This window comes from Oreochromis aureus, linkage group 17 (genome assembly GCF_013358895.1).
Source record: "Oreochromis aureus strain Israel breed Guangdong linkage group 17, ZZ_aureus, whole genome shotgun sequence".
Classification (NCBI taxonomy): Eukaryota; Metazoa; Chordata; class Actinopteri; order Cichliformes; family Cichlidae; genus Oreochromis; species Oreochromis aureus.
The window spans coordinates 34,711,769-34,735,416 of record NC_052958.1 but is presented as its reverse complement, the minus strand read 5'-3'; the positions used below and the strand labels follow the sequence as shown (position 1 = coordinate 34,735,416).

At 38.3% G+C, this 23,648-nt stretch overlaps 1 protein-coding gene and 1 long non-coding RNA gene across 3 annotated transcripts in view; both read left to right on the top strand.

Moving 5' to 3' along the window:
• The first annotated feature begins 182 nt into the window (after nucleotides 1-182).
• On the top strand, nucleotides 183-3,149 carry LOC120433877. Its single transcript, XR_005608812.1, has 2 exons — nucleotides 183-1,086; nucleotides 1,725-3,149. It is a non-coding gene; the product is annotated as an uncharacterized LOC120433877 (long non-coding RNA).
• Nucleotides 3,150-8,192: 5,043 nt separating this feature from the next.
• Nucleotides 8,193-23,648, top strand: part of jak1 (Janus kinase 1) — a 31,315-nt gene continuing 15,859 nt past the window's right edge. Inside the window, exons 1-7 of one of the 2 annotated variants that reach the window (XM_031760271.2) lie at nucleotides 8,193-8,456; nucleotides 16,955-17,163; nucleotides 18,338-18,461; nucleotides 21,168-21,318; nucleotides 21,676-21,839; nucleotides 21,983-22,251; nucleotides 23,265-23,380. In XM_031760271.2, coding sequence (XP_031616131.1) covers nucleotides 16,962-17,163; nucleotides 18,338-18,461; nucleotides 21,168-21,318; nucleotides 21,676-21,839; nucleotides 21,983-22,251; nucleotides 23,265-23,380 — 1,026 coding nt within the window. In that variant the 5' untranslated portion in view covers nucleotides 8,193-8,456; nucleotides 16,955-16,961. Of the gene's footprint in view, nucleotides 8,461-16,954; nucleotides 17,164-18,337; nucleotides 18,462-21,167; nucleotides 21,319-21,675; nucleotides 21,840-21,982; nucleotides 22,252-23,264; nucleotides 23,381-23,648 lie in introns of both variants that reach the window. The other variant, XM_031760270.2, reaches the window with a different exon arrangement.

Sequence of the window (23,648 nt, the reverse complement as noted above, 5' to 3'; positions counted from 1 at the left end):
AAAAAATGCGGATGGGAGAACGTCGCAGGGTAAACTGGTTACTGTAGTTTTTTTTTCAATATACAGCCCACAAACATATGTAGGCTAATGGGTCACTCTAAGACAGAGGGGGCGAAGTTTACTTTTTTTAAAAATTATATTTAACAAGGGCATGAGTGTAGAAAAGAAATACTGCTGTTCTATCCATCCATCTATCTGCCAATCTATCATAGACACGTGTTAAAATATTAATATTTACCTCACGTAGGCGCGTCCAAATACATCGAAATAAAGCAAAAAAAAAAAAAAAAAAGTTAAAAAAGTAAAAAGATAATTTAAAAAATAAAATAATTATTGTCGGTCTTAAAGTACATAAGATGTCCGACCAATGTAAAAAATAATAATAATAATAACATTTTAAAAAGTGGGTTTATTTATATTACACAGTTGATTGCTTCGCAGTGGGAAGGTCACTTTAAAAAAATGAAATTAAATATTTACCAATGGTAAGAGTTCTGCGTTAAAATCGTGCTCGTTACCCCTAATCATTTAAAGTAGTGGGTCATGCTTGGATTTCACCACTTGTTGACAGCATTTTCAGCCGATCGGAGCCTTTTCAATGCTGCTTAATTTCTCACGCTTTCGCACTGCTGGCATGAGGCGCAGAAACAAGCAAACGAGACGCCGTCATTCCGCGAAACATTTGCGTACGGGTGGAATCTAGGGAGTACTTGTTGCGAGCCATACGGCGGTGGCAGCGTCCCGGAGCTGTCAAATACTGCGCACAACCTTCAGTCCTCAGTCAGTGGAGTAACCAGACTAATCCATCAGACCAGCAGCTCAGAAGATTAACCTTTTTTTTTTCTTCATTGTATTTTTCTTCTATTTTATTATTTTTATTTTTTAGCTTCGGAAAACTAGTTTTTGTCCGCGAAACCGGAAACCTGATTTTAAAATCACGATCTTTTTTTCTCTCTTTTTTTGTCACATGGCTTTGGAGAATTCAATAACAACAAAAAATGGCGACAATCACGTTGCTCTGTGTGGTCTTGCTGCGTCATTAAAAATATTCATGTAAACACGGGGCGTTAAACAGGGGGATTGCAGGTAAGCGAGCTCGTTGTTCGTCACGCGTTAAATGCGAGTTGGATGCAATTAAAAAGAAATGATTATATTTAGATTCCACAGCATGCTGATTGTTTTTGCCCAGAAAAGGGGTGTGTGTGCAACGCTGGGCGTTAACGTTTGGCTGCACAATATTCACTGCGAACGTTGCACTTATGTATAAATATGTGTGTTTTTGCATGAAGTCGCTTTTTTCACGTGCACATTTATGCTAGTGAAAACAAGCGTGCATGTTTGCGTGAGCTGACGTAAATAACTGTTGTTTCTGTTTGGACAACTTTTTATTTTTTTTTCTTCTTTGAGGGGGGAAAGCAACGACAAGCTTCGACAGTGCTTATTCCTCTTTAGCTCACTTTGCTGTCTTTACTCCTGGTCTCAATGCCTCCCTGCTGCCTTCACTGTTAGTGGGTTATAAGCCATTCCTCGACTATTTACATTAGGGCTTTACGCAATATGGACGCGCTTTCATCACAGGGGCTGTTTTTATAGTCACTACCGACAGCAGACGTCGCTCCGAGCCTGACACCGCTGCTCTGTGTAGTTACACATGTTGCTTTGCTGTCCACGTCTGACACGTCCATTTTTTTTTTTTTTTTTTTTTTTTTTTTTTTTTTTGCTAGTGCCCCTGTGCAGCGGGGCTAATGGAGTTGTTTACATGAAGTACAGAGGGCGGGCAGACGACGACGAGGAGGAGGAGCAGCTACGGCCAGCGACGCGACCGGACTGCTCGAGAGGCTTCTCGCGCGGCGCGCGCGGGTAAGGGAGGGGAAGGGGAGGAACCCGCGAGGAGAATCATAACAAGTCTGACATCACTCGGCCTTGTGGCTGGTATGAATAGCCTGTGTACAGTAGGCAGTTTGTGTCGAAGAAGTCATGGCGGGAAGGCGGTGAGGGAGTGCAATGTTGTTGTTTCAAGATGGGAAACGTTAGCCAGCCTTTGTGTGCGGCAGCAAAATGGAAACAAAGATGAGAAACCTGAGTGGTTTTTGTTTTGGGTATTTTTTTTTATGTGGAACGAGGACTCTGACTAACTAAGCGGGTCAAACCGCATGCGCAGTCTTGCCCCCGCCCCCTTTTCAAGACAGGTAAAACCCCTGTAAAAAAAAATTAAATCGTGTTTCCTTATGAAAACCGCTTTGCTTCACGTTTCACAGCTCTCCACCGAGGCACCTGTGACTCTCACTGTGCAGCTCTCATACCTGAGCAAGGAAAAAAGGGTGTAGAAACATTATTAGGATATAGCTTAATGCATAGCAGAGTCTGCCTTTTAAAAACATTGATAACTGTAGGGCATTAGTTTGATTGTGCAGGTGGTAAAAACCTCATAAGCCTGAATAAACTGACACACTACTGTAGCATCACCTTGCTCTCAGATGGATTTGAGACAGTAGACGCCTGGATGAGGAGGATCCTGTGACTGTAACTGTCTGCAACTTTACACATGGTCCAGACATTTGTTTCTCTAATCAGCTGTAAAATATAGTTTGTTTTGTTTGCTTTTTTCCCCCTCCCTCTGTCTGCTTTATTATTTTACCAGTTTTCTCATGTTTAGAGAGCTGAAGACCATTGGTGTAAAGGACACTTTATAAATATCACATGTTACGTTACATGGCTGTTAGTGTGTAAATGAAAGGTTATTTCAAATTATTCATATCTAAGTAAGTAAAAGAAATTTGCAAAACTTGTTTTGCATGAGGAGAAAACAAGCTGCAAAAGAAAAATGCAAATGGAATGTTGTCTTTGCACCTGCTGACCTACAGCAAGGATTTTATTGGTGGATGACAAAGTGGAGTGAAGTCTTGGACTGCTAGATTTGACAGGCTGCCCTGGTTCAGTTATCACAGTGCTGATGCTGTCCCCATCGAAGGTACAGTACTGTGATAACTGAAGGATGGCTGCCAACTTGACACTAGTGCAGTGGTCAAAGTGGCACAGTCGGCTAACGAGGCAGAAGAACCAAAGAGAAGGTGGACAAGTGTGGGTATGTAAACGGCATTTGTTGTGATATGCTGAATAATAAAGTTTGTAAAGGATGTCCAAGTGTCTGTCTGTGTGTTTTCATTTCCAAAATAACGTCCCGATGTTGAATCTAACAGCACATTTATGACAGTGTTCAGCACTTCAGTGAAAAGCCACGGAGCCAAAATCCGTAGTTTAGGATCATCTTCAGTGAGTTACTTTCCCCAGCAGTACAATATTTATAATATGCCTCAGATTTTCAAAGGTCAGTAAATATTTTATCTTTATATCGAACAACACAAAAGCAGTTGAGTTCAGATGGATGATTTTTTTTTTCTTTATAGGTTTTTCATCTCTTGCGTGAGAGTCGACTGAACATTAGTATCAAATATCGAAAAGCACATTAGATAAGAATGCAAGCATCGTCGACCCAAGCGAACTTCAGAGTTTGTTTTTTGTTTAGTTCTTTTATTAATTTGTTAACAATTTCTGGCCCTTCTTGCTCGTCATTGGCAGAATCAGCGCTGTTTTCTCTCAAAGTTCTTCTAAGATAAAAGTAAAGGTAATCTTAAAGGAAGAAAAGAAAAATTTACAAAAATATGAGGGCAGAACCACCCCAGGAATGTGACGCAGTGAATTCCTTAGAAGCAAACAGACGCATTGTACTTACTTAACACACCCAAAACCAATGAATCCTGCAGTTTAGCCTTCTTCTGGAATTCATAAGCACAAACTCAGTTTATGGAGCTCCTCCTGACTATGACCATATAGGTCTAATAAGCATTTAAAACACTGGAAACATGAAGCCCTCTCATTCATCACCTTAAAATAAATGAGCTTTGCATTGCTTGATCATTTGAGAGTGATTAAAAATAACAGCTCAAGTAGAAGAAGCTGTATTTGGTCCCGATGGAAACGCTGGCGGCAACTAGTTTCACATTGCTACCAACAGGGGTCGCTACAGATCCATTATTATTAGTCTTATTACTAGTATTATTATAGCGCTTTGTGGTGGGGTTGAAGCAGAAGCACACAAATGTTTCTGTGTTGTGTAATCCGTTTGTGAACCCTTATAAAGTAATGAACTGCTGCTGAATTCCTCTAAACTAAAGCAGGGTTCACTTGCAGTGACTCATGTAAAACGTGAAAGGACATGAAACTGTGGGTTTTTGTTGTTGTTGTTGTTTTTGCTCAGTCATCCGGTTTTACTAATAGAGGGACACTACTCATTCCTTCCATTATACTGCGTGAACAACAACACAACGGCTTTGAGTGAGTCTCCATTTTAGTACGAACTACCGAGTTGTTGTTTTGGTGACTCAGTTTGCTAATCTGCGATCTATCGATGCCAGTTCACTCCAAAAAATGAATCGCACTTCTTTTTTTTTCGGAACATACTATTTTGAATAATGCAAGCACTGTTTGAGTCATGTCTGATAAACCGCGGGGTCACTCTGCACCTGTCCTTCGTATGTAAAGGGTACATGCTGCCGCTGAAAGCTGCGGAAAGCCCCTGAAGAGTCATGATACTTATTTTGTTTTTCTCTCACGTTAACCTCAATCTGCTAAATCCCGCCTCGAGTCGCGTGTTTTTCTCACTCGGAGCTATACGTGCTGTATTGTGGCAAGGCTGTGTTTTGATAACAAAATACGCAAAAGCAAAAAACATTTAAAGTCGCTTTCGAGACGAGGACAGCCTCTTCCCATGACCCTCCACCATGGGGAATTTTTCTCATACTTCCTTTAATGTGTGGCAGTAATTGAGCTTGCTTGGATGTGCCAAGGGAATTCCCTCCCCTTGATATGAGCCAGCCACTTTAAAAAATGTCTTTCAGGAACTTTCCTTTCCTCCTTTTTTGTTGCAGGGAGAAATGTTTTTCTTCTTCTTCTTTCTTCTTTTTATCAACTCTGATCCCCATCTCAGACAGTGTTGCATCAGTAGTTCAGGTGGCTCAAAGCTGATAACTGCTGCTGTGTTGCCAACTCTCACCGTTTCATTAGTGTGAGAGGAAAAGGTTGAGATAAGCTCACTTTGGCTACGCTTTCTGCTGCTGCATTTTTAGCATTCATTTGCACTAGATCAACATTTTGATGTCCTGTAAATGCAATTGCATTGTAGCCACACAAGTCGAGCTTTGTGCTGTGAATAAACCATAAAAATATGTCTCCATAGGACAAACACTATAGCATTACTCACTTAAAGTCTCCTTATAGATGCAAATGCATTTCTACATTTGTGTTTGTGTGGTCTAAACCTGTTACAAGTGGTACACAGAGGGGCTTAAAGTCAGTGTCTGTGTTTACAAGGACACTCGTGACAGTGCAGTTTAAAAATTCTGAAACACGTAGCAGTATCTGCACACAATCACCCAGCATCGCTGTTTGATCCTTTGTCTGCACTCAGCAGGGAAACTCCATTTGTCTCTGAGCGCTGATATCACCCAGAGACGATGACTCGCTGATTCTTAGCTCTAAGAAAACAGTTAGTCACACATTTCTGCACACTTCCTGGATTCTGTAACTTCCAAGGAAGCCTCTCTCACTGGTTACAATTGTAGGACACATGGTTTTAGGTGTAAACCGTGTTTGAGTTACTCTTTGTGTAATCACAGAGCTGGCGCAAATGTGGGCTGCCAGTCAGATGATTGCAACAGCCTTACAGCTATACTTGAAGGAAAACAGAGAAGGGGAAGTGCTTGCAAAGGGAATGAATTGACATTCATAGCTCGCAGGTATTTCTTTGGTATGGGAATGCACTGACAGAGAGGCTGTGGACAAACCACAATCAAAAGAACACAGCGTCGGGCCCCTTGGTGTTAGTTACAAGAAAAAACTGGGATATTAACGCATGCAATATTCTGGAAACACAATCTGAAAATAGCGGTCTAGAAGAAACTGCCACCTACAGAAAGGCTAAGATGGAACGATAAGCCTCACCGTCTGTACCACAGCAGTTGGTGAACTTGTACTTTACATAGCTTACTGTACATCTCAGCTTTTCTGCTGAAGTCAGGATGTTCTCCAGTGCTCACATCAAGTTTCGGCTAAAGATGACTAAACTCAAATATAGCTAATCACAAGCAATGCAGACGAGAAGTCTGGCAATATGAGTAGCAGGAGTGGATGGAAACTAAGCCTCTGGCACATGCACTGAAAGTGGGCTTTACAGTGAAATGAATGAATTCAAGAGATCAGTGGTTCTAAGAACGCCAAGCTTTTGATTTTCTTTTTTCTATTTTCTTTGTTGTTGTTGAGGGATTTAACTCTAAAATGAACACTGAGTGCTCATCATGGACCTTGAATTGGGGACTCAGCGAAGGGGATTGGGGCAGTCTCCTTATTGTGTTCTTAAGGGTTTATTATTATTATTATTATTATAGTGTCATTTATAGTATTTAAGTTCAGAGTTGAATTGAGAATATTAAGGGGGTATAATAAAGTCTTTTTTTAAAAATTTTCCGCCTGTCCTGTTTGGTTCTTTTGCCATCAGAATTATTGTCTAAAGGCAAAGAAACATGCCCAACGGATTTACTTTACCAAATGGACCATCCCAGCCTTGCCATATTGGTCTATTTGATTCACCTTTGCTTTTATTGTTTATTTAATTTTAATTTTAATTTTATTTATTATTATTATTATTATTGTTATTATTAAATAAAATAATAAAGCCTTTTTGAGCAAAGTGTCATCAACTGGGTTATGAAATCAAAAACATCAATGTTGATACACTTCTATTAATTCTCCTCCTCTTCGTCCTCCTCTTTCTTCTTCTTCTCTTTCTTTCAGCTGTTCCTGTAATGGCTGCCACAGCAGAATGTCTGTCTCCATCTTAGCCTTCATCCTTTTATCACACCAACTGTCTGCATGTCCTCCTTCCTTGTACATCCACAAATCTTCTCTGTGATGCCTTTTTCTTTAACTCCTGCCCGGCAAATCAATCTTCTGCACATCCCGAAATCATCTCAGCCTTGCCTCTCTAACATCCTTGTAATGTATTCATTTCTTATCCATCTTGCTCACTCCCCATGAAAATCTTAACATCTTCATCATTGCCACTGCCTCCACACATTACATCACTGCAGGGTCCCACAACCATCTTGTAAACCTTCCTTTTTTTCTCTTGCTGCTATCCTTCTTTTTGCATATCACCCAACACTCATCTCCACTGGCTTCACCTCTCCTGTGCACTCTGTTCCTTTGAATGGTCGACCTCAGTTATTTAATCTTATCCACCTTCACTTCCTCCACATCATGCATGTTTACTGTTACACCTTTCTCCTTCTCATTCACTACATTTCACAAATAAATACTTTATGTATTTACTCTGCTTCTACTCGTACTTTTTGCCCCATTACGTGTTTTTGTAGTAACTTCATATAAGAACTTATATTTTTGTTTCATTGGAGACCAAAAACTAGAGTTTTTCATACAAAACAGACTGTTGAATATTAAACCAGTGTTTTCCAGTCTTTTGGTTTGTGATTGACCTTATTATTTAGGGGGTTGAAGAAGCTGAAGAAAAAGTATTTTGAAATATTTCCATTTTTTTTTCCACTATTTTATCGGTAGTTCCATCTGTTCTAATTGCTGGAGCACAGCAGTTACAAGTAATGAATAAATTAATATATTTCCCAATCTTTCTTTTTTATATACATTTGGGCTCATCTATAAGATCAATCTATAAGAAGCTTTAAACGCAGGGCTTGTAATGGTATAATTTTACAGTGTTGTATTGGTTCTTAGGCGGAGAATCAAAATTCGTCCTCCATAGTTATAAGCGGATAAGAAAGTGGATGAGTGAAAGCTGGGTTTTACTTTTGCATAGTCACTTACATTACTGACATTCTTTGGCATTTTCTGCATCGAAGATATCAAATGCAGTAAATAAATACATCAGATCATTGTTTAATTTTACTTGAGTTTTTTTCTTTCTGTATCATCATCATCATCAAGTCATTTAAGCTAAACCTGAGGCTGGAAGTAACGCAAAACGCTCAGAAAATAGGAACAACAGTTTATGTTTATGGCCGCTCAAGGACTTGTGTCGTCATCTCCACTGAAAGGTCTCACAGCCAATCAGCTGCCAGCTTTTACCGCCAGCCACTGCGTCGTTTTCGGGAAGGGGACGGTTCTTGTCAGGAAGGGTTAGAGCTAGAGTAGAGGAAGGCTGTTTTCTCCTCCGTTAAAAAATACGGTATACTAACGGGAGAAAACCGTGGAATTAACTTCGCACCGCTTTTCTTCGGGATATTTATACTTTCTTGGGACGTTTTGGAATTAATATACGGCAGCTGATACTTACAAAGCTTTTAGAGAAGGCGCGCCGACTTGGTCGACGCGTCTAATGTACAAAACGAAACGGAAGTAACTTGCCAGCTGTCTGGCCAAGCTTGGTAGGTGAGTAAATAACCATTTATTAAATATTTCCGTCGAACACGGAGCGCGTCTTCTGGTCTGTTAAACACATCCTGTCGTTTGTCATCATTCTCCGATGCTGCCAAGAGTAAAGATGTTGGTGTTGGGCTTTTCTTTGGCTATCTAAGTTAACTTACTAGCTAGCATGCTCACGTTAACCAACGTCAATGCACTTGATAGGAATGGCACCGCCTCCATTATCACTGTCACAATACAGGAAGATGGGTTAAACTATAATTATATTATTTAAACGATACAGAAGTACGGTGAAGGATGAGTAGGCTTAAGGAAAGCGAGGACGAATTATTAGCATATGTATTACACAATTTATGTAATCCGATTTACCGTAATATACAAAAAGAATCTGATTATGTTCCATTAAAACATTTAACATGTCAAGGCAAATCGTGGATTAGATTCACATGAATATTCTGTGTTTAGGATTGTTATAAAGGATTTGGTAATAATGGCTAAGCTCAAGTTTTGTATCTGACAAAGTGGACCCAGAGGTGACTAACACAGAAAAGGCAGAATTACATAACATGATTGGCTTCGGCATTTTTATGAATTTTGTTCATTAAAAGAGAACAAACACATGCGGGATTAATTTGGTATCCTCCACATGAAATTAGTACACTACAGTCGACTGGTCAGTTTATTGCCTTTAAAAATCAAATCTGTACGTTTAAAAAACCGTTTCGTTTTTTACAGCAAAAATGACAAAGCCACTAGTTTCATCTTTTCAAATGTGATTATTTCTCTTTTTTTGTCTGTGATTCATGCTACTGCCGTTGTTTGTTTGTTTGTTTGTTTGTTTTTTCATTGTTGTAAACAAGACATTTAGCTTGGATTCTGGGAACTCGTGATGGGTCTTTCCCACGATTTTTGACGTTTTGTATAACCCACACAGTAGACCAGACAATTAATTGACGCAGAAGCCTTTGGTCCAGTGACAGTAAGTGAAAATAAACGCCTGTTTCAGGCTGGAAATGTCACATTAAGTAAAATAAAAAGCCAAGCAGTGAAAGGTAAGTGGCTTTGAGGCTGACAGAGGTGGGCACATTTTTTTTTTTGATCCACAGCACACACAAAAACACATGAACAGAGAGGCAGAAAAAGGTTTCCGACGTTATCACGACTTCCTAAAATTTTATGTTGAACATTAATTAGAATATAGTTCCTAGAGCTTTTCCCCAGCTGTACTTTTGGTCGAAAATTTATTGATCTGATTGAACAAGTCACAGATTTATCTACAATGATAACCAGAAATGATTAACAGATTAGTGTAATTCAAAAAGATTGTTGATGACATTTTTTTAATGTGCATACATATGGAAACGTGATCATAGTTGAACTTTACTTTGATCTCGTTGATCTCGGTATGCCCACCTTTTGGTATTCACCCTGATATTTGACATCAAAGAGCACGTTATGATGACTTTTTCTCCTGATAGCTAAGTGGCACTTTTGATGGTAATGCTTGACCATATTTGAGTTTCTCTGTATTGTTATTTAAGTGAGACACTTATGTAACACATTATTGATACCTAATTAAAAATTGTTACAAAATGGTCCTTCATTTTTTTTCTTTTTGTTTTAAGTTTACTTTCAGTGATTACCTACTTCTTTTCTGTTTTAAAGTCTTATTATTAGTTTCTTCTGAAATCTTAAGTGCAGGTACTGTATGATAAAGATTTAATTCCAGTAATTACATATGGATAAATGTTTAAAAAATATGGTCTGGAATGTATTTTTTTTTTCACCTTCTAAACTGCATAACATGGGATTCAAAAATAATAACTAACCTATAATAAAAACAAAGTCTCTATCCCTTGCCATCCAATCACTTAGTCATGCTTCCATAAGTTAACAGAAAATAAAACAGAGCCAGGTTAATGAACAGTCTATGAAAATACTTTTATCTTTTGACTCATTGTGTTGTGGCTTAGACACAAGTCATATGATTATGACAAAAGTAACGGATTGAATGTGAATCATCTGAAACAGAAAGTAAAATGTAAGTCTTTTGTAGGATTCGGCGCTAGTTAAATGATCTTTTAATTGCTTGACTTTCCTTAGACCCTTATAATGGATTAATACTGCTGTCACAACCCAGTACTTATTGGTCTTACAGCATTAATAATTAAACTGTAATTGAGCTATAGCTGAAACGTCTGGCCAAGTTGTTGATCAGTAGACCAATTATTTGAGAACTGATTAATCATTTGAGCTGATTATAAACCCATAATGAAATGGGTGAGAAGCTAAAAAGTTTTTTTTTCTGACAGGATGAACTGAGGGGATCCCCAAAATAAGATGGATATTATTATCATTATTTTGAACTATGAAGCAAAGCTACTTTGTAGACCCAACTGTAAACTGCAAATAAGCTGAATAGGTTCCTTTCTTGGGCACTCAATATACTTGACATTTGAATAGAATTCAACTGAAGTAAAAAAAAAAATAATAAAAAAAAAAGAACGAAAAGGTAATGAGATGGTGAGAGAAACCACATCATCCGGTGGGGTGTGAGGCCCAGACTAGGGAAGGCAATTGTGTGGCCTGTGTACTCAGTCACAGGTAGGGCCATGGGACTTCCTTTTGTTTGATTCTGAGATAATAGGTTGGTTCCAGCAGTCTACTGGCAAGCACATGTTTGCAAAATTTGTCCCATGCAGGACTTTGGATTTTGGTGTTAGCCTACATTGTCAGTGTTTGCAACATTCTTATTTGCATGTGTAGCACTGGAGTTACATCTGATAATCCAAGTAACATTTTAATTGCACTCCATAAAACTCATAAACACCTGTTCTTGCTTGAATGTAGCTATAATATGTGTGCAACAGCAGGATGTCATGGGGGAAAAAAGCTCCTTTTTTTCCATTTTCATTTTCTTGATATTCACATGAATTTGTTCCCATGGTGCTTTTAATCCATATTTAAATACATTTTAAATCGGACTGTCTTAGTTTTCAGTCATTAGGGAAAAGTGACTTCATCATTTTGAATTCATTGTGGATGGTTAATGCATGTACTGTAAGTTATACAGTAATGTAAAGTGTGCATTTACCACCCTACTCTGCCTAAGTCATCCACAAAGCATTTCAAATGTAATGTAATAAAAAGTTTATAGGGACGTAAGTAGAGCTGGGCGATAGAACGATAACGATATATATCGCGAAATAACTTTTTCTCAATAGAAAAATGAAACTATTGCGATAGACCTCATCTCTCTCTCTTCCTGTCTTAAAAAAAAAAGAACAGCCAATCCAAATTAAGTAGCGCATAGCCGAACCAATCACAGCTGCAGCGTCACGTCACGTGACTTGTTACGTACAGCACAAGTGCCAAGGCGCACATGTGTATTTGTTTGGGAAGCAGCCAGCCGCTGTGCCGGCCGGTTAATGGAGAAAATGAGTTTGCCCGCTAGAGAAAAATCAACCGAGAGCTTGGGTGACCAGGTTACCGAAGAGAACACAGATGACGGTTCCAATGCCAGAGAGATTGTCGAAAGGAAGGGCCAGAGAAGTTCCGTAGACTAAAAGCACTAATTCGTCATCGAAAACAACCAGGAGAATCCCTGCGAAGCAACAACAGTCAATTGAGTCGGCTTTCTCCAGCGTCTTACCATATGACAAAAAAGCTAAGAGACATAGCGACATAACGAATGCCATAGCCTACCGTCTTGCTAAAGACATGCTACAAATAAACATGGTCGAAAATGAAGGATTCAAGCAGCTAACTGAGGTAATAGCTAAGGTATACAACAAGGAGAGATTGAGAATTTCCTTTTAGTTCTCAGTTTATTTGATATTGACAAAAGTTAGTCAATTTTGTCTGTTCTTCTGTAAAACAAACTAAGATTTATTTTTAGAATTAATATTTTGTTTCTAAGTGGAATTGACAATTTAGTGGTCTGTGTTGTTTGTTCTATTCTGAAACTTAAATGCTTTAGCGGCTACCTTTTGTGTAGTTTGCAATATTTGCCTTTATTTATCTGAAACTGAAGTCTCATGTTCTTTAAGTACATCTGCCCTGTTGAACTTATTATGGGAAATAAATATTTAAATCAAAACAAGCTGCTGATTATTTCACATTTTACTTGTGAGCAATGGCACATTTAAATCTTACAAATATAGTTATTTGGCTTATATCGTGATATAAGCCAAAGCCAAATATCATATTATATCGTTATCGCCTGAAATGAAAAAAACATATCGTGATATGAAAAAATCTTATATTTCCCAGCTCTAGACGTAAGTAAAAAAAATGCGTACCCTGTATAATAGCCTGTGTTATGTTGACCTGTGTGGACATATCACAGACATAAGGATGTGGGTGGGACAAATATATGTGAGGAAATCAGGAAACGGTTTCATCCCATAGTTTGTCCACCTCCAACTTTGTTGTTTGTAATACTTTGAGCACAGGTAGCAAAGTATGCATCACATGCTGAGCCTGTCTTCATGTTATTTTTTGTAACAAATATCTGAACTACATTGCCTCATCATTTTCCGCATTCAATAGAACTCGTCAATAGTGATACGACGTAAATAAAACTCACTTCTGACACTTCTCCAATTGAATAAGAACCCGAATTGTAGTTAGAGGAGTCCTGTCAAGCAGTTTGCAGATATATTGCTAGTGGTTTTCACACATGAATCATATCAGGGCATTGCTCAAAGCTTTTCTTTCTCAGTGTAGTAAACAATGTAGTTTCCTTTAAATGTGTTACTATTAGAAATGCTGGAAAAAACAACTTTATTGTTGCTTTATTGTTACACTTGGACACACACTCACAATTGGACTTTGTATTTGCGAGTTGGGAGGTTAATGACAGTTTAATGGGACTTGGTTTGACTTTTGCATTGTCACATATAGTTCTGCTGGATAATGGTGAGAAAAGTTCAGGGCTACAGTGCTTTCATCAAGTATGACTCCTGTCTGCAGAACATCACACAGGAACATTAGCAACAAGGCTGGTGGTGACTAATGCATCCACTGTTACAGCTTTAAGGCAACACATTTTGTCTTTTTTTCTGTGAAAAATGTGGGCACAGGTAGAGGCATTCTTTGTTCTGTCTTTTGTGAAGACTTAATTTTACCTACATTTTAGAAAATTCAGCTTTTACTGCCAGACAATAGTAACATTATAAACTCTTCCAAAGTCTTGTTTTGTTTGGTGGAAAAAAAATGCTCCAGACATAATGTATACATGAAGTTACCAAGGGAATCAGCTCTTAACAATTTGTTTTTTCAACTGCTGTGGAAAGTAGTGGCGTAATCATTGCACAAGTCTCATCGAACTGGTGTCACAAGTTTGCTGCCACGTCATTTGTGTTTGCTTTATGATAAACTTTGTGATAAACTGTGTTTATCATTAGGATAAACTTTGTTTATTAGAAAATGTATTTCTCATAAATACATTTTATGCATTTTTACATTTTAATATGAAACCAAAAAGCGATAGTGACTTTCTTAAGTACTGATGATAAATGAAGTGCGCAGAGGAACACTGACTGAGTAACAAAAAAAAGAATGAGTCATTGAAAATCTCTTCTTAAGAAATTCAGCTGTAACATTGATGAAAAGTGATGAGAAATGATAAGTGCTAGATGAAAGCTGGTGTAGGGAAACAAGCTTAATGTGGGGGATATGGCATTGAGTGGAATTATTAAACACCACCACCAATAATAATAACAATAACAATAGTAATATATACGGAAATTAGCTTGATGGGGATATATAGCATTAGGGGTTTAGCGTTGTGAAGTGTAGCCATAGAACGATGAATAAATGGAAGTTTTTCTCTTTTAAGTAGCTCAAAGAAACTTTAGAAGGGAAATGTTCTCTAAATAGAGGCAATAAGGAGACTGAGACGTAAATAGATAAACAAACGCAATTACCTATGTAAAATATTTATTTTTAATGCTACAATAAAAAAACAAAGAAATACGATTAACGAATGACTTTGAAACCAGAGCATGCAGGGAAAAATGTGCAGCATAGTTGATAAATGCAATAATACAGTAATTTTTTAATTGTATCTATACAGAAAACGGAGTTAACTGAGAACAAGGCACTGGTGGTGCTGGTGTGTGCCTAAGCTGGGTGCTGAGTTGTGGTGAGGTGGGATTGCTGGAATGTCAGCTTCTTGCAGGATGTTGATAGTTCTTTGTAAACAAAAGAACTCAAAGTTGCCCAAGCTCATCATGGCGCCAGTATATGTGAAGTATTGGCAGCAAATTCTGGAAACCAAATATTAGTATGCGTTTTTCCCCTGATGACTTCTTTGTTGTTAATTTGTCGAGTGAGGTTTAATTCAATCTTTAAGGTTAAATTCAAGTTTGTTTGTCTTTTTTCCAATAATTGTTTTTTCCAATAATTGTTGATCCCTTGCCTTGGCTTTTATGCAATATTTTACTTAGGAGTGTGCTGTATTCTATGTGGAATAATAGTTAATTGTTTTGTTAAGTTGAGTGTATGTTGGGAGCAGAAGTTCTTTAGGTGAAAAACTGAGAATCAGAATACTTTAATAATCCCTAAGGAAATTATGTAGACAAAGACACTAAGTACTAAGTTAAAGTAAAGAGAAAAAGCAGGCAGAACTGAAACAGGCTGCATGCTGGTCGATGCATGCGCACTTGACTTGAGCATTGCATGGTTAAAGCCTTTCCCCACTTGCTGTACGGGAATCTGCTATAGATAGAAAGTGCTGTGATTTCACATCTCGTGGCTCTCTGGGGTCTTAAAACACATACTTTCTTGGTTTGTTGGTCTGCTTCTGTAGTGAGAGCGAGAAAGTGTTGTCCCTTTTGAAGGTATAAAGAACATGTCATAATAATGGTTCTCCTGGACTCTGCCAACATTAAATAATCTATATAGCACATAGACCATGTTGTTCAAAAAAGAATTGGTGAAAATGTGACACTTTACATTTTAAATCCTAAACCTAACCTATTCTGTTCAGCACATCTTATTGTGATAGACATGTTTTCAACAAGGTGCTAGAAAAATTCCTCAGAGGTGTTTGTTCTTATTGACATGATTGCATCACACCACTATTGGAGAACAGTTGACTGCAAATCTTCCATTCCACCACATCCCAAAAATGCTCTATTGGGTTGAGATCTAGTAGCTGTAAATGGCATTTGTGTACAGAGATCTCATTTTCATGTTTGGGAAATCTGATTGAATTGCATACATAGTGATATAAAAAGGAATGGACAGCAACAATACTCAGGTAGACTGTGGTATTTGAACAACGGTCAGTTGGTACCAATGACCCCTAAGTGCACTAAGAAAATATTCCCCACACCACCACCAGCAGCAGCCTGAATCTTTGGTTTAAGGCAGAATGGAAGGTTTTCCAAATTATGACCCAACCATCTGAAAGTTGCAGAAGAAATAAAGACTCATAAGACCAGGAGGCATTTTTCCAATTTCCTATTGTCCAAGTTTGGTGAGCCCTTGTGAATTGTTGCCTCAATTTCCTGTTTTTAGCTTACAGGAGTGGTGCCCATTATGGTCTTCTGCTGCTTTAGCCTGTCAGCTTCAAGGTTTCCTGTGTTGCTCTTCAGAGTATGCTCTTCTACATACCTTGGTTGTAACGTGTTTTTATTTTAGTTACCGTTGCCTTCCCATCAAATCGAAGCAGTCTGGCCAATCAACACTGACAACAACAAGACACTTCTGCAGAACTGCCACTCAATGGATATTTTTTCTATAAACTGTAGACATGGTTAAGTAATTGTCAGCCCAGCCTATGTGATACCAACATCCATGCCACTTAAATCATCTTTTTTCCATATTCTGATGCTCACTTTGAACTTGAGCGGCTCATCTTGACCGGCTGACTTTAAGGCCAGGTCGCTGTTGTGGCGTTCAGTAACATTATATAATTACTTATGCTGTAATGGGAATGACTGTTAAGCAACTACAAAGTTAGTTCTTGTGCTCTCAAGCTTATAATGGTTTTATTTAGTAATTAGTTTAAGATAGTGAACTTCCTTTAAGCCACCACAACCAAGTAGGAAGAACTAAAGTTTGAAACCCTGTGACCATTAGTGGAATATTGAATATAATTGAAGTTTTCAGTGAGTTATCATGTGACTGTGGTCACAATGTTATAGCATTAGAGCTGCCAGAGAATAAAATGTCTATTAAAATATCTACAGAGTAACACATTACAAGATAACTAAAAATATTAATTAGATTAAATGTTATAGTTTGAATATGTGATCCCTGGCAGTGGCAGAGGATGAGAAATATGTGTTCCTCAACTAGATAATCATTAGGAACCTGCGGTACATGAAGCTTGTATGAGTTGCCTGTTCTTCATTCTATCAGCACAGTAAATTTTCACAGTTTTGCTCTCTACAGACCAAAATTTGAAGAATTTCCAAATGTAATTCTAACATTCCCACTCCCCCCCCCCCTCCTTTTTTTTCTGTTTTTTTTTATTTCACTTGTCTAGGGTCTGAATGCCAACTTTGTACATGATGGAGTTGGGCAGGCAACTCTGTTTGAAGATGAGGAAACCTAGGAAACCCCAGACTTCTTCCTCACCTGCTTCCATTAAAGGCCTGGAAATCCACTTTTACAGACCCGACATTGACCCACTGAAATACCCAAAAGGCCACTACACTGCCGAGAACCTCTGTGTGGAAGCTGCCAAGAAATGCTGTAAGTGGCTAACTTGTTTACAGAATCATCATTTGCCAGTTCTTTGATTTAATCTATTCCTGTTGCAGTAATTAAGAGTGTATTTTACTTTTTTTTTGTAACTGAATGTAGTGTATAGTAAAATGGGAGATCCAGATTCAGAAGACAAAAGCATACAGTTATTAATAATGATTAGCTTTAATCTTATACCTGTTGGCTGTGCAATCTTAAATATGCTGACTGTCAAGTTTTAGATTTTGCCAAGAACAGAATTATTAAGCAAAAGTACACTTATTTTTGTCTCTGTTTAAAAATGGATTGTATTCCACGTCTCTTAAACACTCTCATTGCCTTTACATGTATGCACATTTATTTCTCTAACTAACCAATAATACTCCTAGCTACCTAGCTTTCCTTATCACAATGGTGGGATTTCAAACTTGATACCAAAAAACAGGAACATACATGATTTTATGGAACTTTGGTATTAAAAGGTACCAGAAGCTTCAGTTTTGGTGACAGCCAGACAACGCACACACAGAGATATGTAAACAAATGTGAACAATATATAAATTTGAGGCTGCAAGAGGGAGTAAGAAAGATATCAATATCGTCATTTCAGCTTTTTACCTGCATCAACTCACTTTAACCCACGTTTGAGGTGAAAATAAAAACATGTGAAACATACAAAATAAAAGCTGTTGTTGGTGCTGTGCAAATGTAGCTCTGTAGTGTGAAATGTCTCCCAGCTGCTGTCCTTTTACTGCCAGCTTCCTCCATGCTATGTTAGCACTCTGGCTAACAGCCAGTACCCTGCTGCTGTTGCATGGTGTAGTTAACTGAATAGAACTGCTGTAGATCAGTGCATTTTCTCCAGTATCCTATCCAGCTAGTCAGGATCCAACCAGTATCTGATCCAGCTAGTTGGGATCCAACCAGTATCTGATCCAGATATCAGACTGGCGCATCCTGAGTCAGAACAACAGATGGACAGAGTGGAGCCTTTTCTACGAGTCATAAAACATTTAATTTTTTGCACAGACATAGTGGGATCATTGCTGTCTATGTGTCTGTTTAGAAGCAGATTGTATTCCACATCTCTTAAACACTCTCTTTAAACAGGCTGTAATCTTCTTCCAATGTCATTATTCTAATAGCCTGAATATTGATCCCCCTCTGCTCTTCTGTCTCTCAGCTATCTCTCCCTTGTGCCATAACCTATTTGCCCTGTACGATGAGCTCACTGGCACTTGGTATCCCCCAAACTACGAGTTCGAGGTCACAGATGAAACCAGTATCAAGTTGCACTATCGCATGAGGTAAGAATGATGTCACGGCAGCAAATGACCGCTCTGGAGTTGAATACTATAATTTTCCATCATTTGTGAATTATTTCCTGTGTTGTATCAGAGGGTGTACATTTTGGTGATACCAGAAGAGAATATTGCAAATAAAGTTAAACACTGCCAGGCTTTCTTTGCTTTAGTTGACTTGATAAACCTAAAACCCCAGCAAGAAGCAACGGGTTTCACGTCATAAACCTTCTCTGTAAGGCAGCGTAATTTGCTTCAGGCTCTGTGCGTACTCACATAAAAAGGGGCATTTCATGGGTCATTCAAGTTAATTATTTTATTGCTGAAAGTGCTCTCGGTGCTATTGTTTTTTGTTTTTTTCCCTAAGGTGGTGACTGCACATTAGAGCTCTGAAATGGAGACATTTAAACATTAAATATTATTGCCCCATAACCTGACAAACAAGATATGGAAATTGCTTTTGCTTGTAGGCAGATCAAAGAGAAATTAATTTTATTGACTGAACAGGTATTCTTGGCATGTGTTCTGTATTATGCAATGCAACACACAGTTTGTAATCAATTCTATGGTTCTATTAAGGTACAGCTTAACAGTTTTCACATATAAAACATATTTCCCCTATAGCGACTCAACTGTATTTAAAACAAGCCGTAAATCAAAGAATCAGCTTGTGCTTTCAGCTGATTTTAAACCGTAACTGGTCATGGGCAGGTTAATGTGGTCTTTCGTGACACATAATACTCTGAATTTAAGCTCGACATAGTTTGCTAAGCTGTAATCCCACGTAGCTAGGAACACTGGCAACTAGGTGTTCCTAGCTAGGAGGAGGCAAGTCAAGGTTTCCGTCTTTAACTTCTGCCTAAGTTGCAATGCCCAGATTCCAGCACCTAATATTCTGTCTGGCCTGTAAAGACTTGGTTGGATCCCTTGACGATAACCAGCTAGGACAAGTTGCGTACTGCATGATGCTCCAAGATATAACCTGTAATCTCAATCTCGCTTTGTAGCCCATCCCTCTTCAGTCAGGCTTTGTCGGGCTTGGAGCATCATTAGGTGTGGAATCTCTCCTCACTTGTTGGGATAGAGCAGTGGTTCAAACTGTATTAAACCAACCATGTCCCAAAAACCAAAAGACACTATTAAGACTAAGTTATTTTGTTTCACTTTAGTTTAGCACAAGCTAAGAATCCAGACTTCTTCATAGGGCAGAATTGCTTCCTTATATGGTTTTTTGTGTACTTGTAAGCCATTCTGTGTGTTCTGATTTAAAACAAAAACTTGTCAGCATCAGACATTTTTTCATAAATAAGAGTGCTCTTTAAGTAAGATGATAGGATAACATATTTCACAATAATAGAATAGAATAAAAATGTCTGGACCAAATGATCTATTTGTGATTTATTGGGGAGTTTGGTCATTTCTGGCTTACAGCTTTAGTTTTTGCAGCGAGAATTTGTTGTTACTGTGGCGTGTTTTGAACCCCAAGTTGAAATGAAACATTTGTTAGACCTTATTTTAAAAAAGACAAAGGAAAGCCAACACAGAACTCAGCCAAAGGTCAAGGTTAATGAGGGAGTTGTTTTGCTGCTCATAAAATAATATAATCTTACAATAGCTATAAAAGGAACTAAAAATAGGAACAGAAAGCAGTTTGTTCTACCGTTTCGCATGATAACAGCAAAGTATTGCAACAGACTTGACCCAGTGAAGAATGCTTCAGTGAAGAGTTTGTTTATTTTGCCAGTTTTTAAAACCAGTAAAATAATGCCATATTTGTACTCTACTACCCCACTGTACAACTTCAGTAGCATGTCGTGCAAAGAGGAAAAAAAAACACTACTGTGGTGTCAATTACACTTCCTCTTTATCTGTGCTCTGTTTTGACAATAGCTAGTGGAGGGAAAATCTAGTGTACATAGAGCCTAACTGTGGTGCATATTTTGTGTATGAGCTTCTTGTATCAAAGTGTAGCCAGCTAAAAAAAAGTGAGTTATTATGATCATATCATGATATGAACATGGTCTTTTGCATAAACAAAGCACTCAGAGTTAAAAATACCATCAGGATAGATTGACATAAATTCAGAAAGTGGCAAAACAGAGCGTAGATACAGATATTTAAAAAAGTTGCAATATTAGAGAATATCTGATGGCATATTTGAGAGTATTAATATATCAGGTTGATCAGGTTTTATTAAATTCATGAGCTTTTATTGAGCCTTCATTATTTGTTTTTATTACTTTTTACTCTTTTTTTCATTCATTTTTCAGTGTTACTTTGATTTAGGTTACTACTTTTTTGTGCATTGCCCTTTGTCTATTGTTGTTCTTTGGAGGATGTAGACAGATACATGTTGTACACGTATTTCCTCTGAAAAGCACAGGCTAGCTTTAAAATTGCTTCGTTTCAGAGAAAACAGGAAAATGGGTCAAAAAGTAAAAGGAAGAAAAAAAACAAACCAAAACCTCAAAACCTGAGATGGTGGTGTCACTGCCCAGCACTGAAACGCTAACTGGAAAGTCAAATGGAGATGACAGATTGAGTAAAAGTCAGCACGGACAAAACTGTCCGTGCTGACCTTTACTCAGTCACTCATCATCACTAATGTGTTTCAGACCCACATAAAAAGAAAAACGAAGAAACCAGAGCCATAAATTCCCTCATGTGTATTTATGCTGTGCTGTTAACCGGTCCTCTGTCTCTTGCTGTCAGGTTTTATTTCAGAAACTGGCATAGCTCCATTGAAGGAGAGCCATATGTCTGGAGGCACTGCATCAGTAAACTCAAAGGAAACAGCCCACAGAAAATACCAGAGGGAACACCGTTACTGGATGCTGACTCCTTGACTTACCTGTTTACTCAGGTTTGTGCTTGCAGGGTTTAGTTTAGACCCTGAATTATTCAACTGGTTTTTATATACACGCTTTTACCTGTTCATTGTTGCATATATCAAGAATATATTATCTCAGATCACAGAAAGATCTGCTTTGACTCCACTTAACACTTTGAATGTTTTTGGTGTATTATTTTCTTCTTAGTTTTACTTTAAAATCCCATGAAAACACATTGTCAATGACGCTCATTTTAAAACAACATCAGCTGATACTCATGTTTTTTTACAGTGTATACAGTCCCTTTTCCATTAGAGTTCTGTTATGCTCAGATGCGTTTGCTGTTTGTCTGATTATCTGCTAAGGATAAATGTATATTTGTTGCACAGAGCCAAAATGACTTTCAGACTGGCGTAGTTCCACTCAGGAGCCCCCAGTCAGAGGCAGAGCAACATGAGATAGAAAACGAGTGTTTGGGCATGGCTGTGCTTGCAATCACTCACTACGCCATGAACGAGAAAATGCCTCTGTCCACTGCTTCCCATGAAATCAGGTAACGCACAAATTAACAACAGCTTTTTGATTATTGCCAAAAAACGACACCTACTAAAATCCAGAGAGCAGCACAGTGTTTTATTGTATTGACAAAAATGTTTATGCATTCTGTCTTGATCCCCTCCTCCCCCCATTTCCCAGCTACAAACGTTTCATCCCAGATTCGCTGAACCGCAACATTAAGCAGCGTAACATTCTGACACGGATCCGCATCAACAACGTGTTCAAGAAATTCCTCACTGAATTCAACAGTCGCACAGTGAAAGATAGCAACATCACGACATACGACCTGAAGATCAAGTACCTGGCTACATTGGAGGGCCTGGTCAGCAGCATGGGCAGTGAGGTTTTTGAGCCTTCTTCACTTAGTGTAATTCAGGAGGGAGACTTATGCAATGGAAGTTACTACGGTAAGTAACTGGAGTGGTGAGAAGGTGCTAATCGTGATCTTAGTTTCCAAGGGAGCGTTCCCAGATTTGTGATATACAACAGCTCAGGTTGTTATTTGAGATGTAGAACATTTCCATCCATCACAACAAAATGCTAATCAGGTGTTGTATACATCAGGATAGGGCGGTTTACTTCATTCGTCCAATTGTCCTGTCTGTCGCTCCCCTCATGGCATTTCCTATGGCAGATAGCATCACCGCCACAGAGGAGAGCAGCTTACCACTATGGTGCCGCTATCCACCCTCTATAATGTACAATGTGTGGCCCAGACATGCGCAAAAATGGTCCACAGATGAAAGAGAAAAAAGCACCCTGGGATTTTATTTTTTCACTTCCAGCATGACCAAAATTTTCAGAAGATTTTCTGTGACGAAAGATTCAAACAGTTACTGAGTTAATCCCTGTTAGAGTTTGAGACCAGTCAGAGAATAATACGTATAATGAGGAAAACTCTTAACTGCTACTCTACCACAAAAATGAGATAACTGCTTGCCTTTACTGTCCTCTGACAGTAGTTTAATTAGCTGCACTGATCTATAGTTGGCAGTGGTTTGGTATGTTTACATGTAGGGTACCTGTGGTGTCCCACTAGCAGTTCTGCAAGAGAGAGAAAAAAAGGTTTGCACCTTGTTGACATCCAAATATACCCAAGACACAGTGAGAAATTTTGCAATGGCTAAAAAAACAAAAGTGAAAGAAGATGTTTACACATTGTAACATTAACCCACTTATTACTTAGTAGACCACACCCCGTACTTTTCTAAATAACATGTGAAGATTACAAACTCTATAGGGCTGATTACTGAAAGTAATCTGGGGATCTGAGTTTGTTTGTTTGTATGTTTGTTTTTCCCTTTCAAACATAAAGTCACCATAGTTAATAAGAGATTATTTTGTAAACAATCTTTGTGTAAAATGTTATGTTTCTATGCAACTACTGCAATATATGTTTGCTATGTTTACCTGTTTCCAGGATATTATAATCAGAGTCTAGGACACGCTCAGAGTCAGAACATGGAGGTAAGCCGTGACATGCAGGTCCTGGTTACCGGCACCACTGGTATTTCCTGGAGGAAGAAGCCCGCTACAGTGAGTAAAAACCTCAAGGGCCTTTAGTTTCACAATGGTAAACTGAGTAGCAAGCAAGTAGCAGACAGGTCTCTAACCTGTTATTTAAGAATCCCAGAGACAGGACACACATTTAATCTGGCCTTAATTTATAAACAAATGAGGAAAACATCGGTGACTTACTGTTGGGTGTTAACAAGTTCATACAAGCTTCAGTAAGTTAGGAAGTGTGTGCAAAATTGATAAATGTAATCAGTTGCTTTAATAGAATTATTAAATATAAAATATT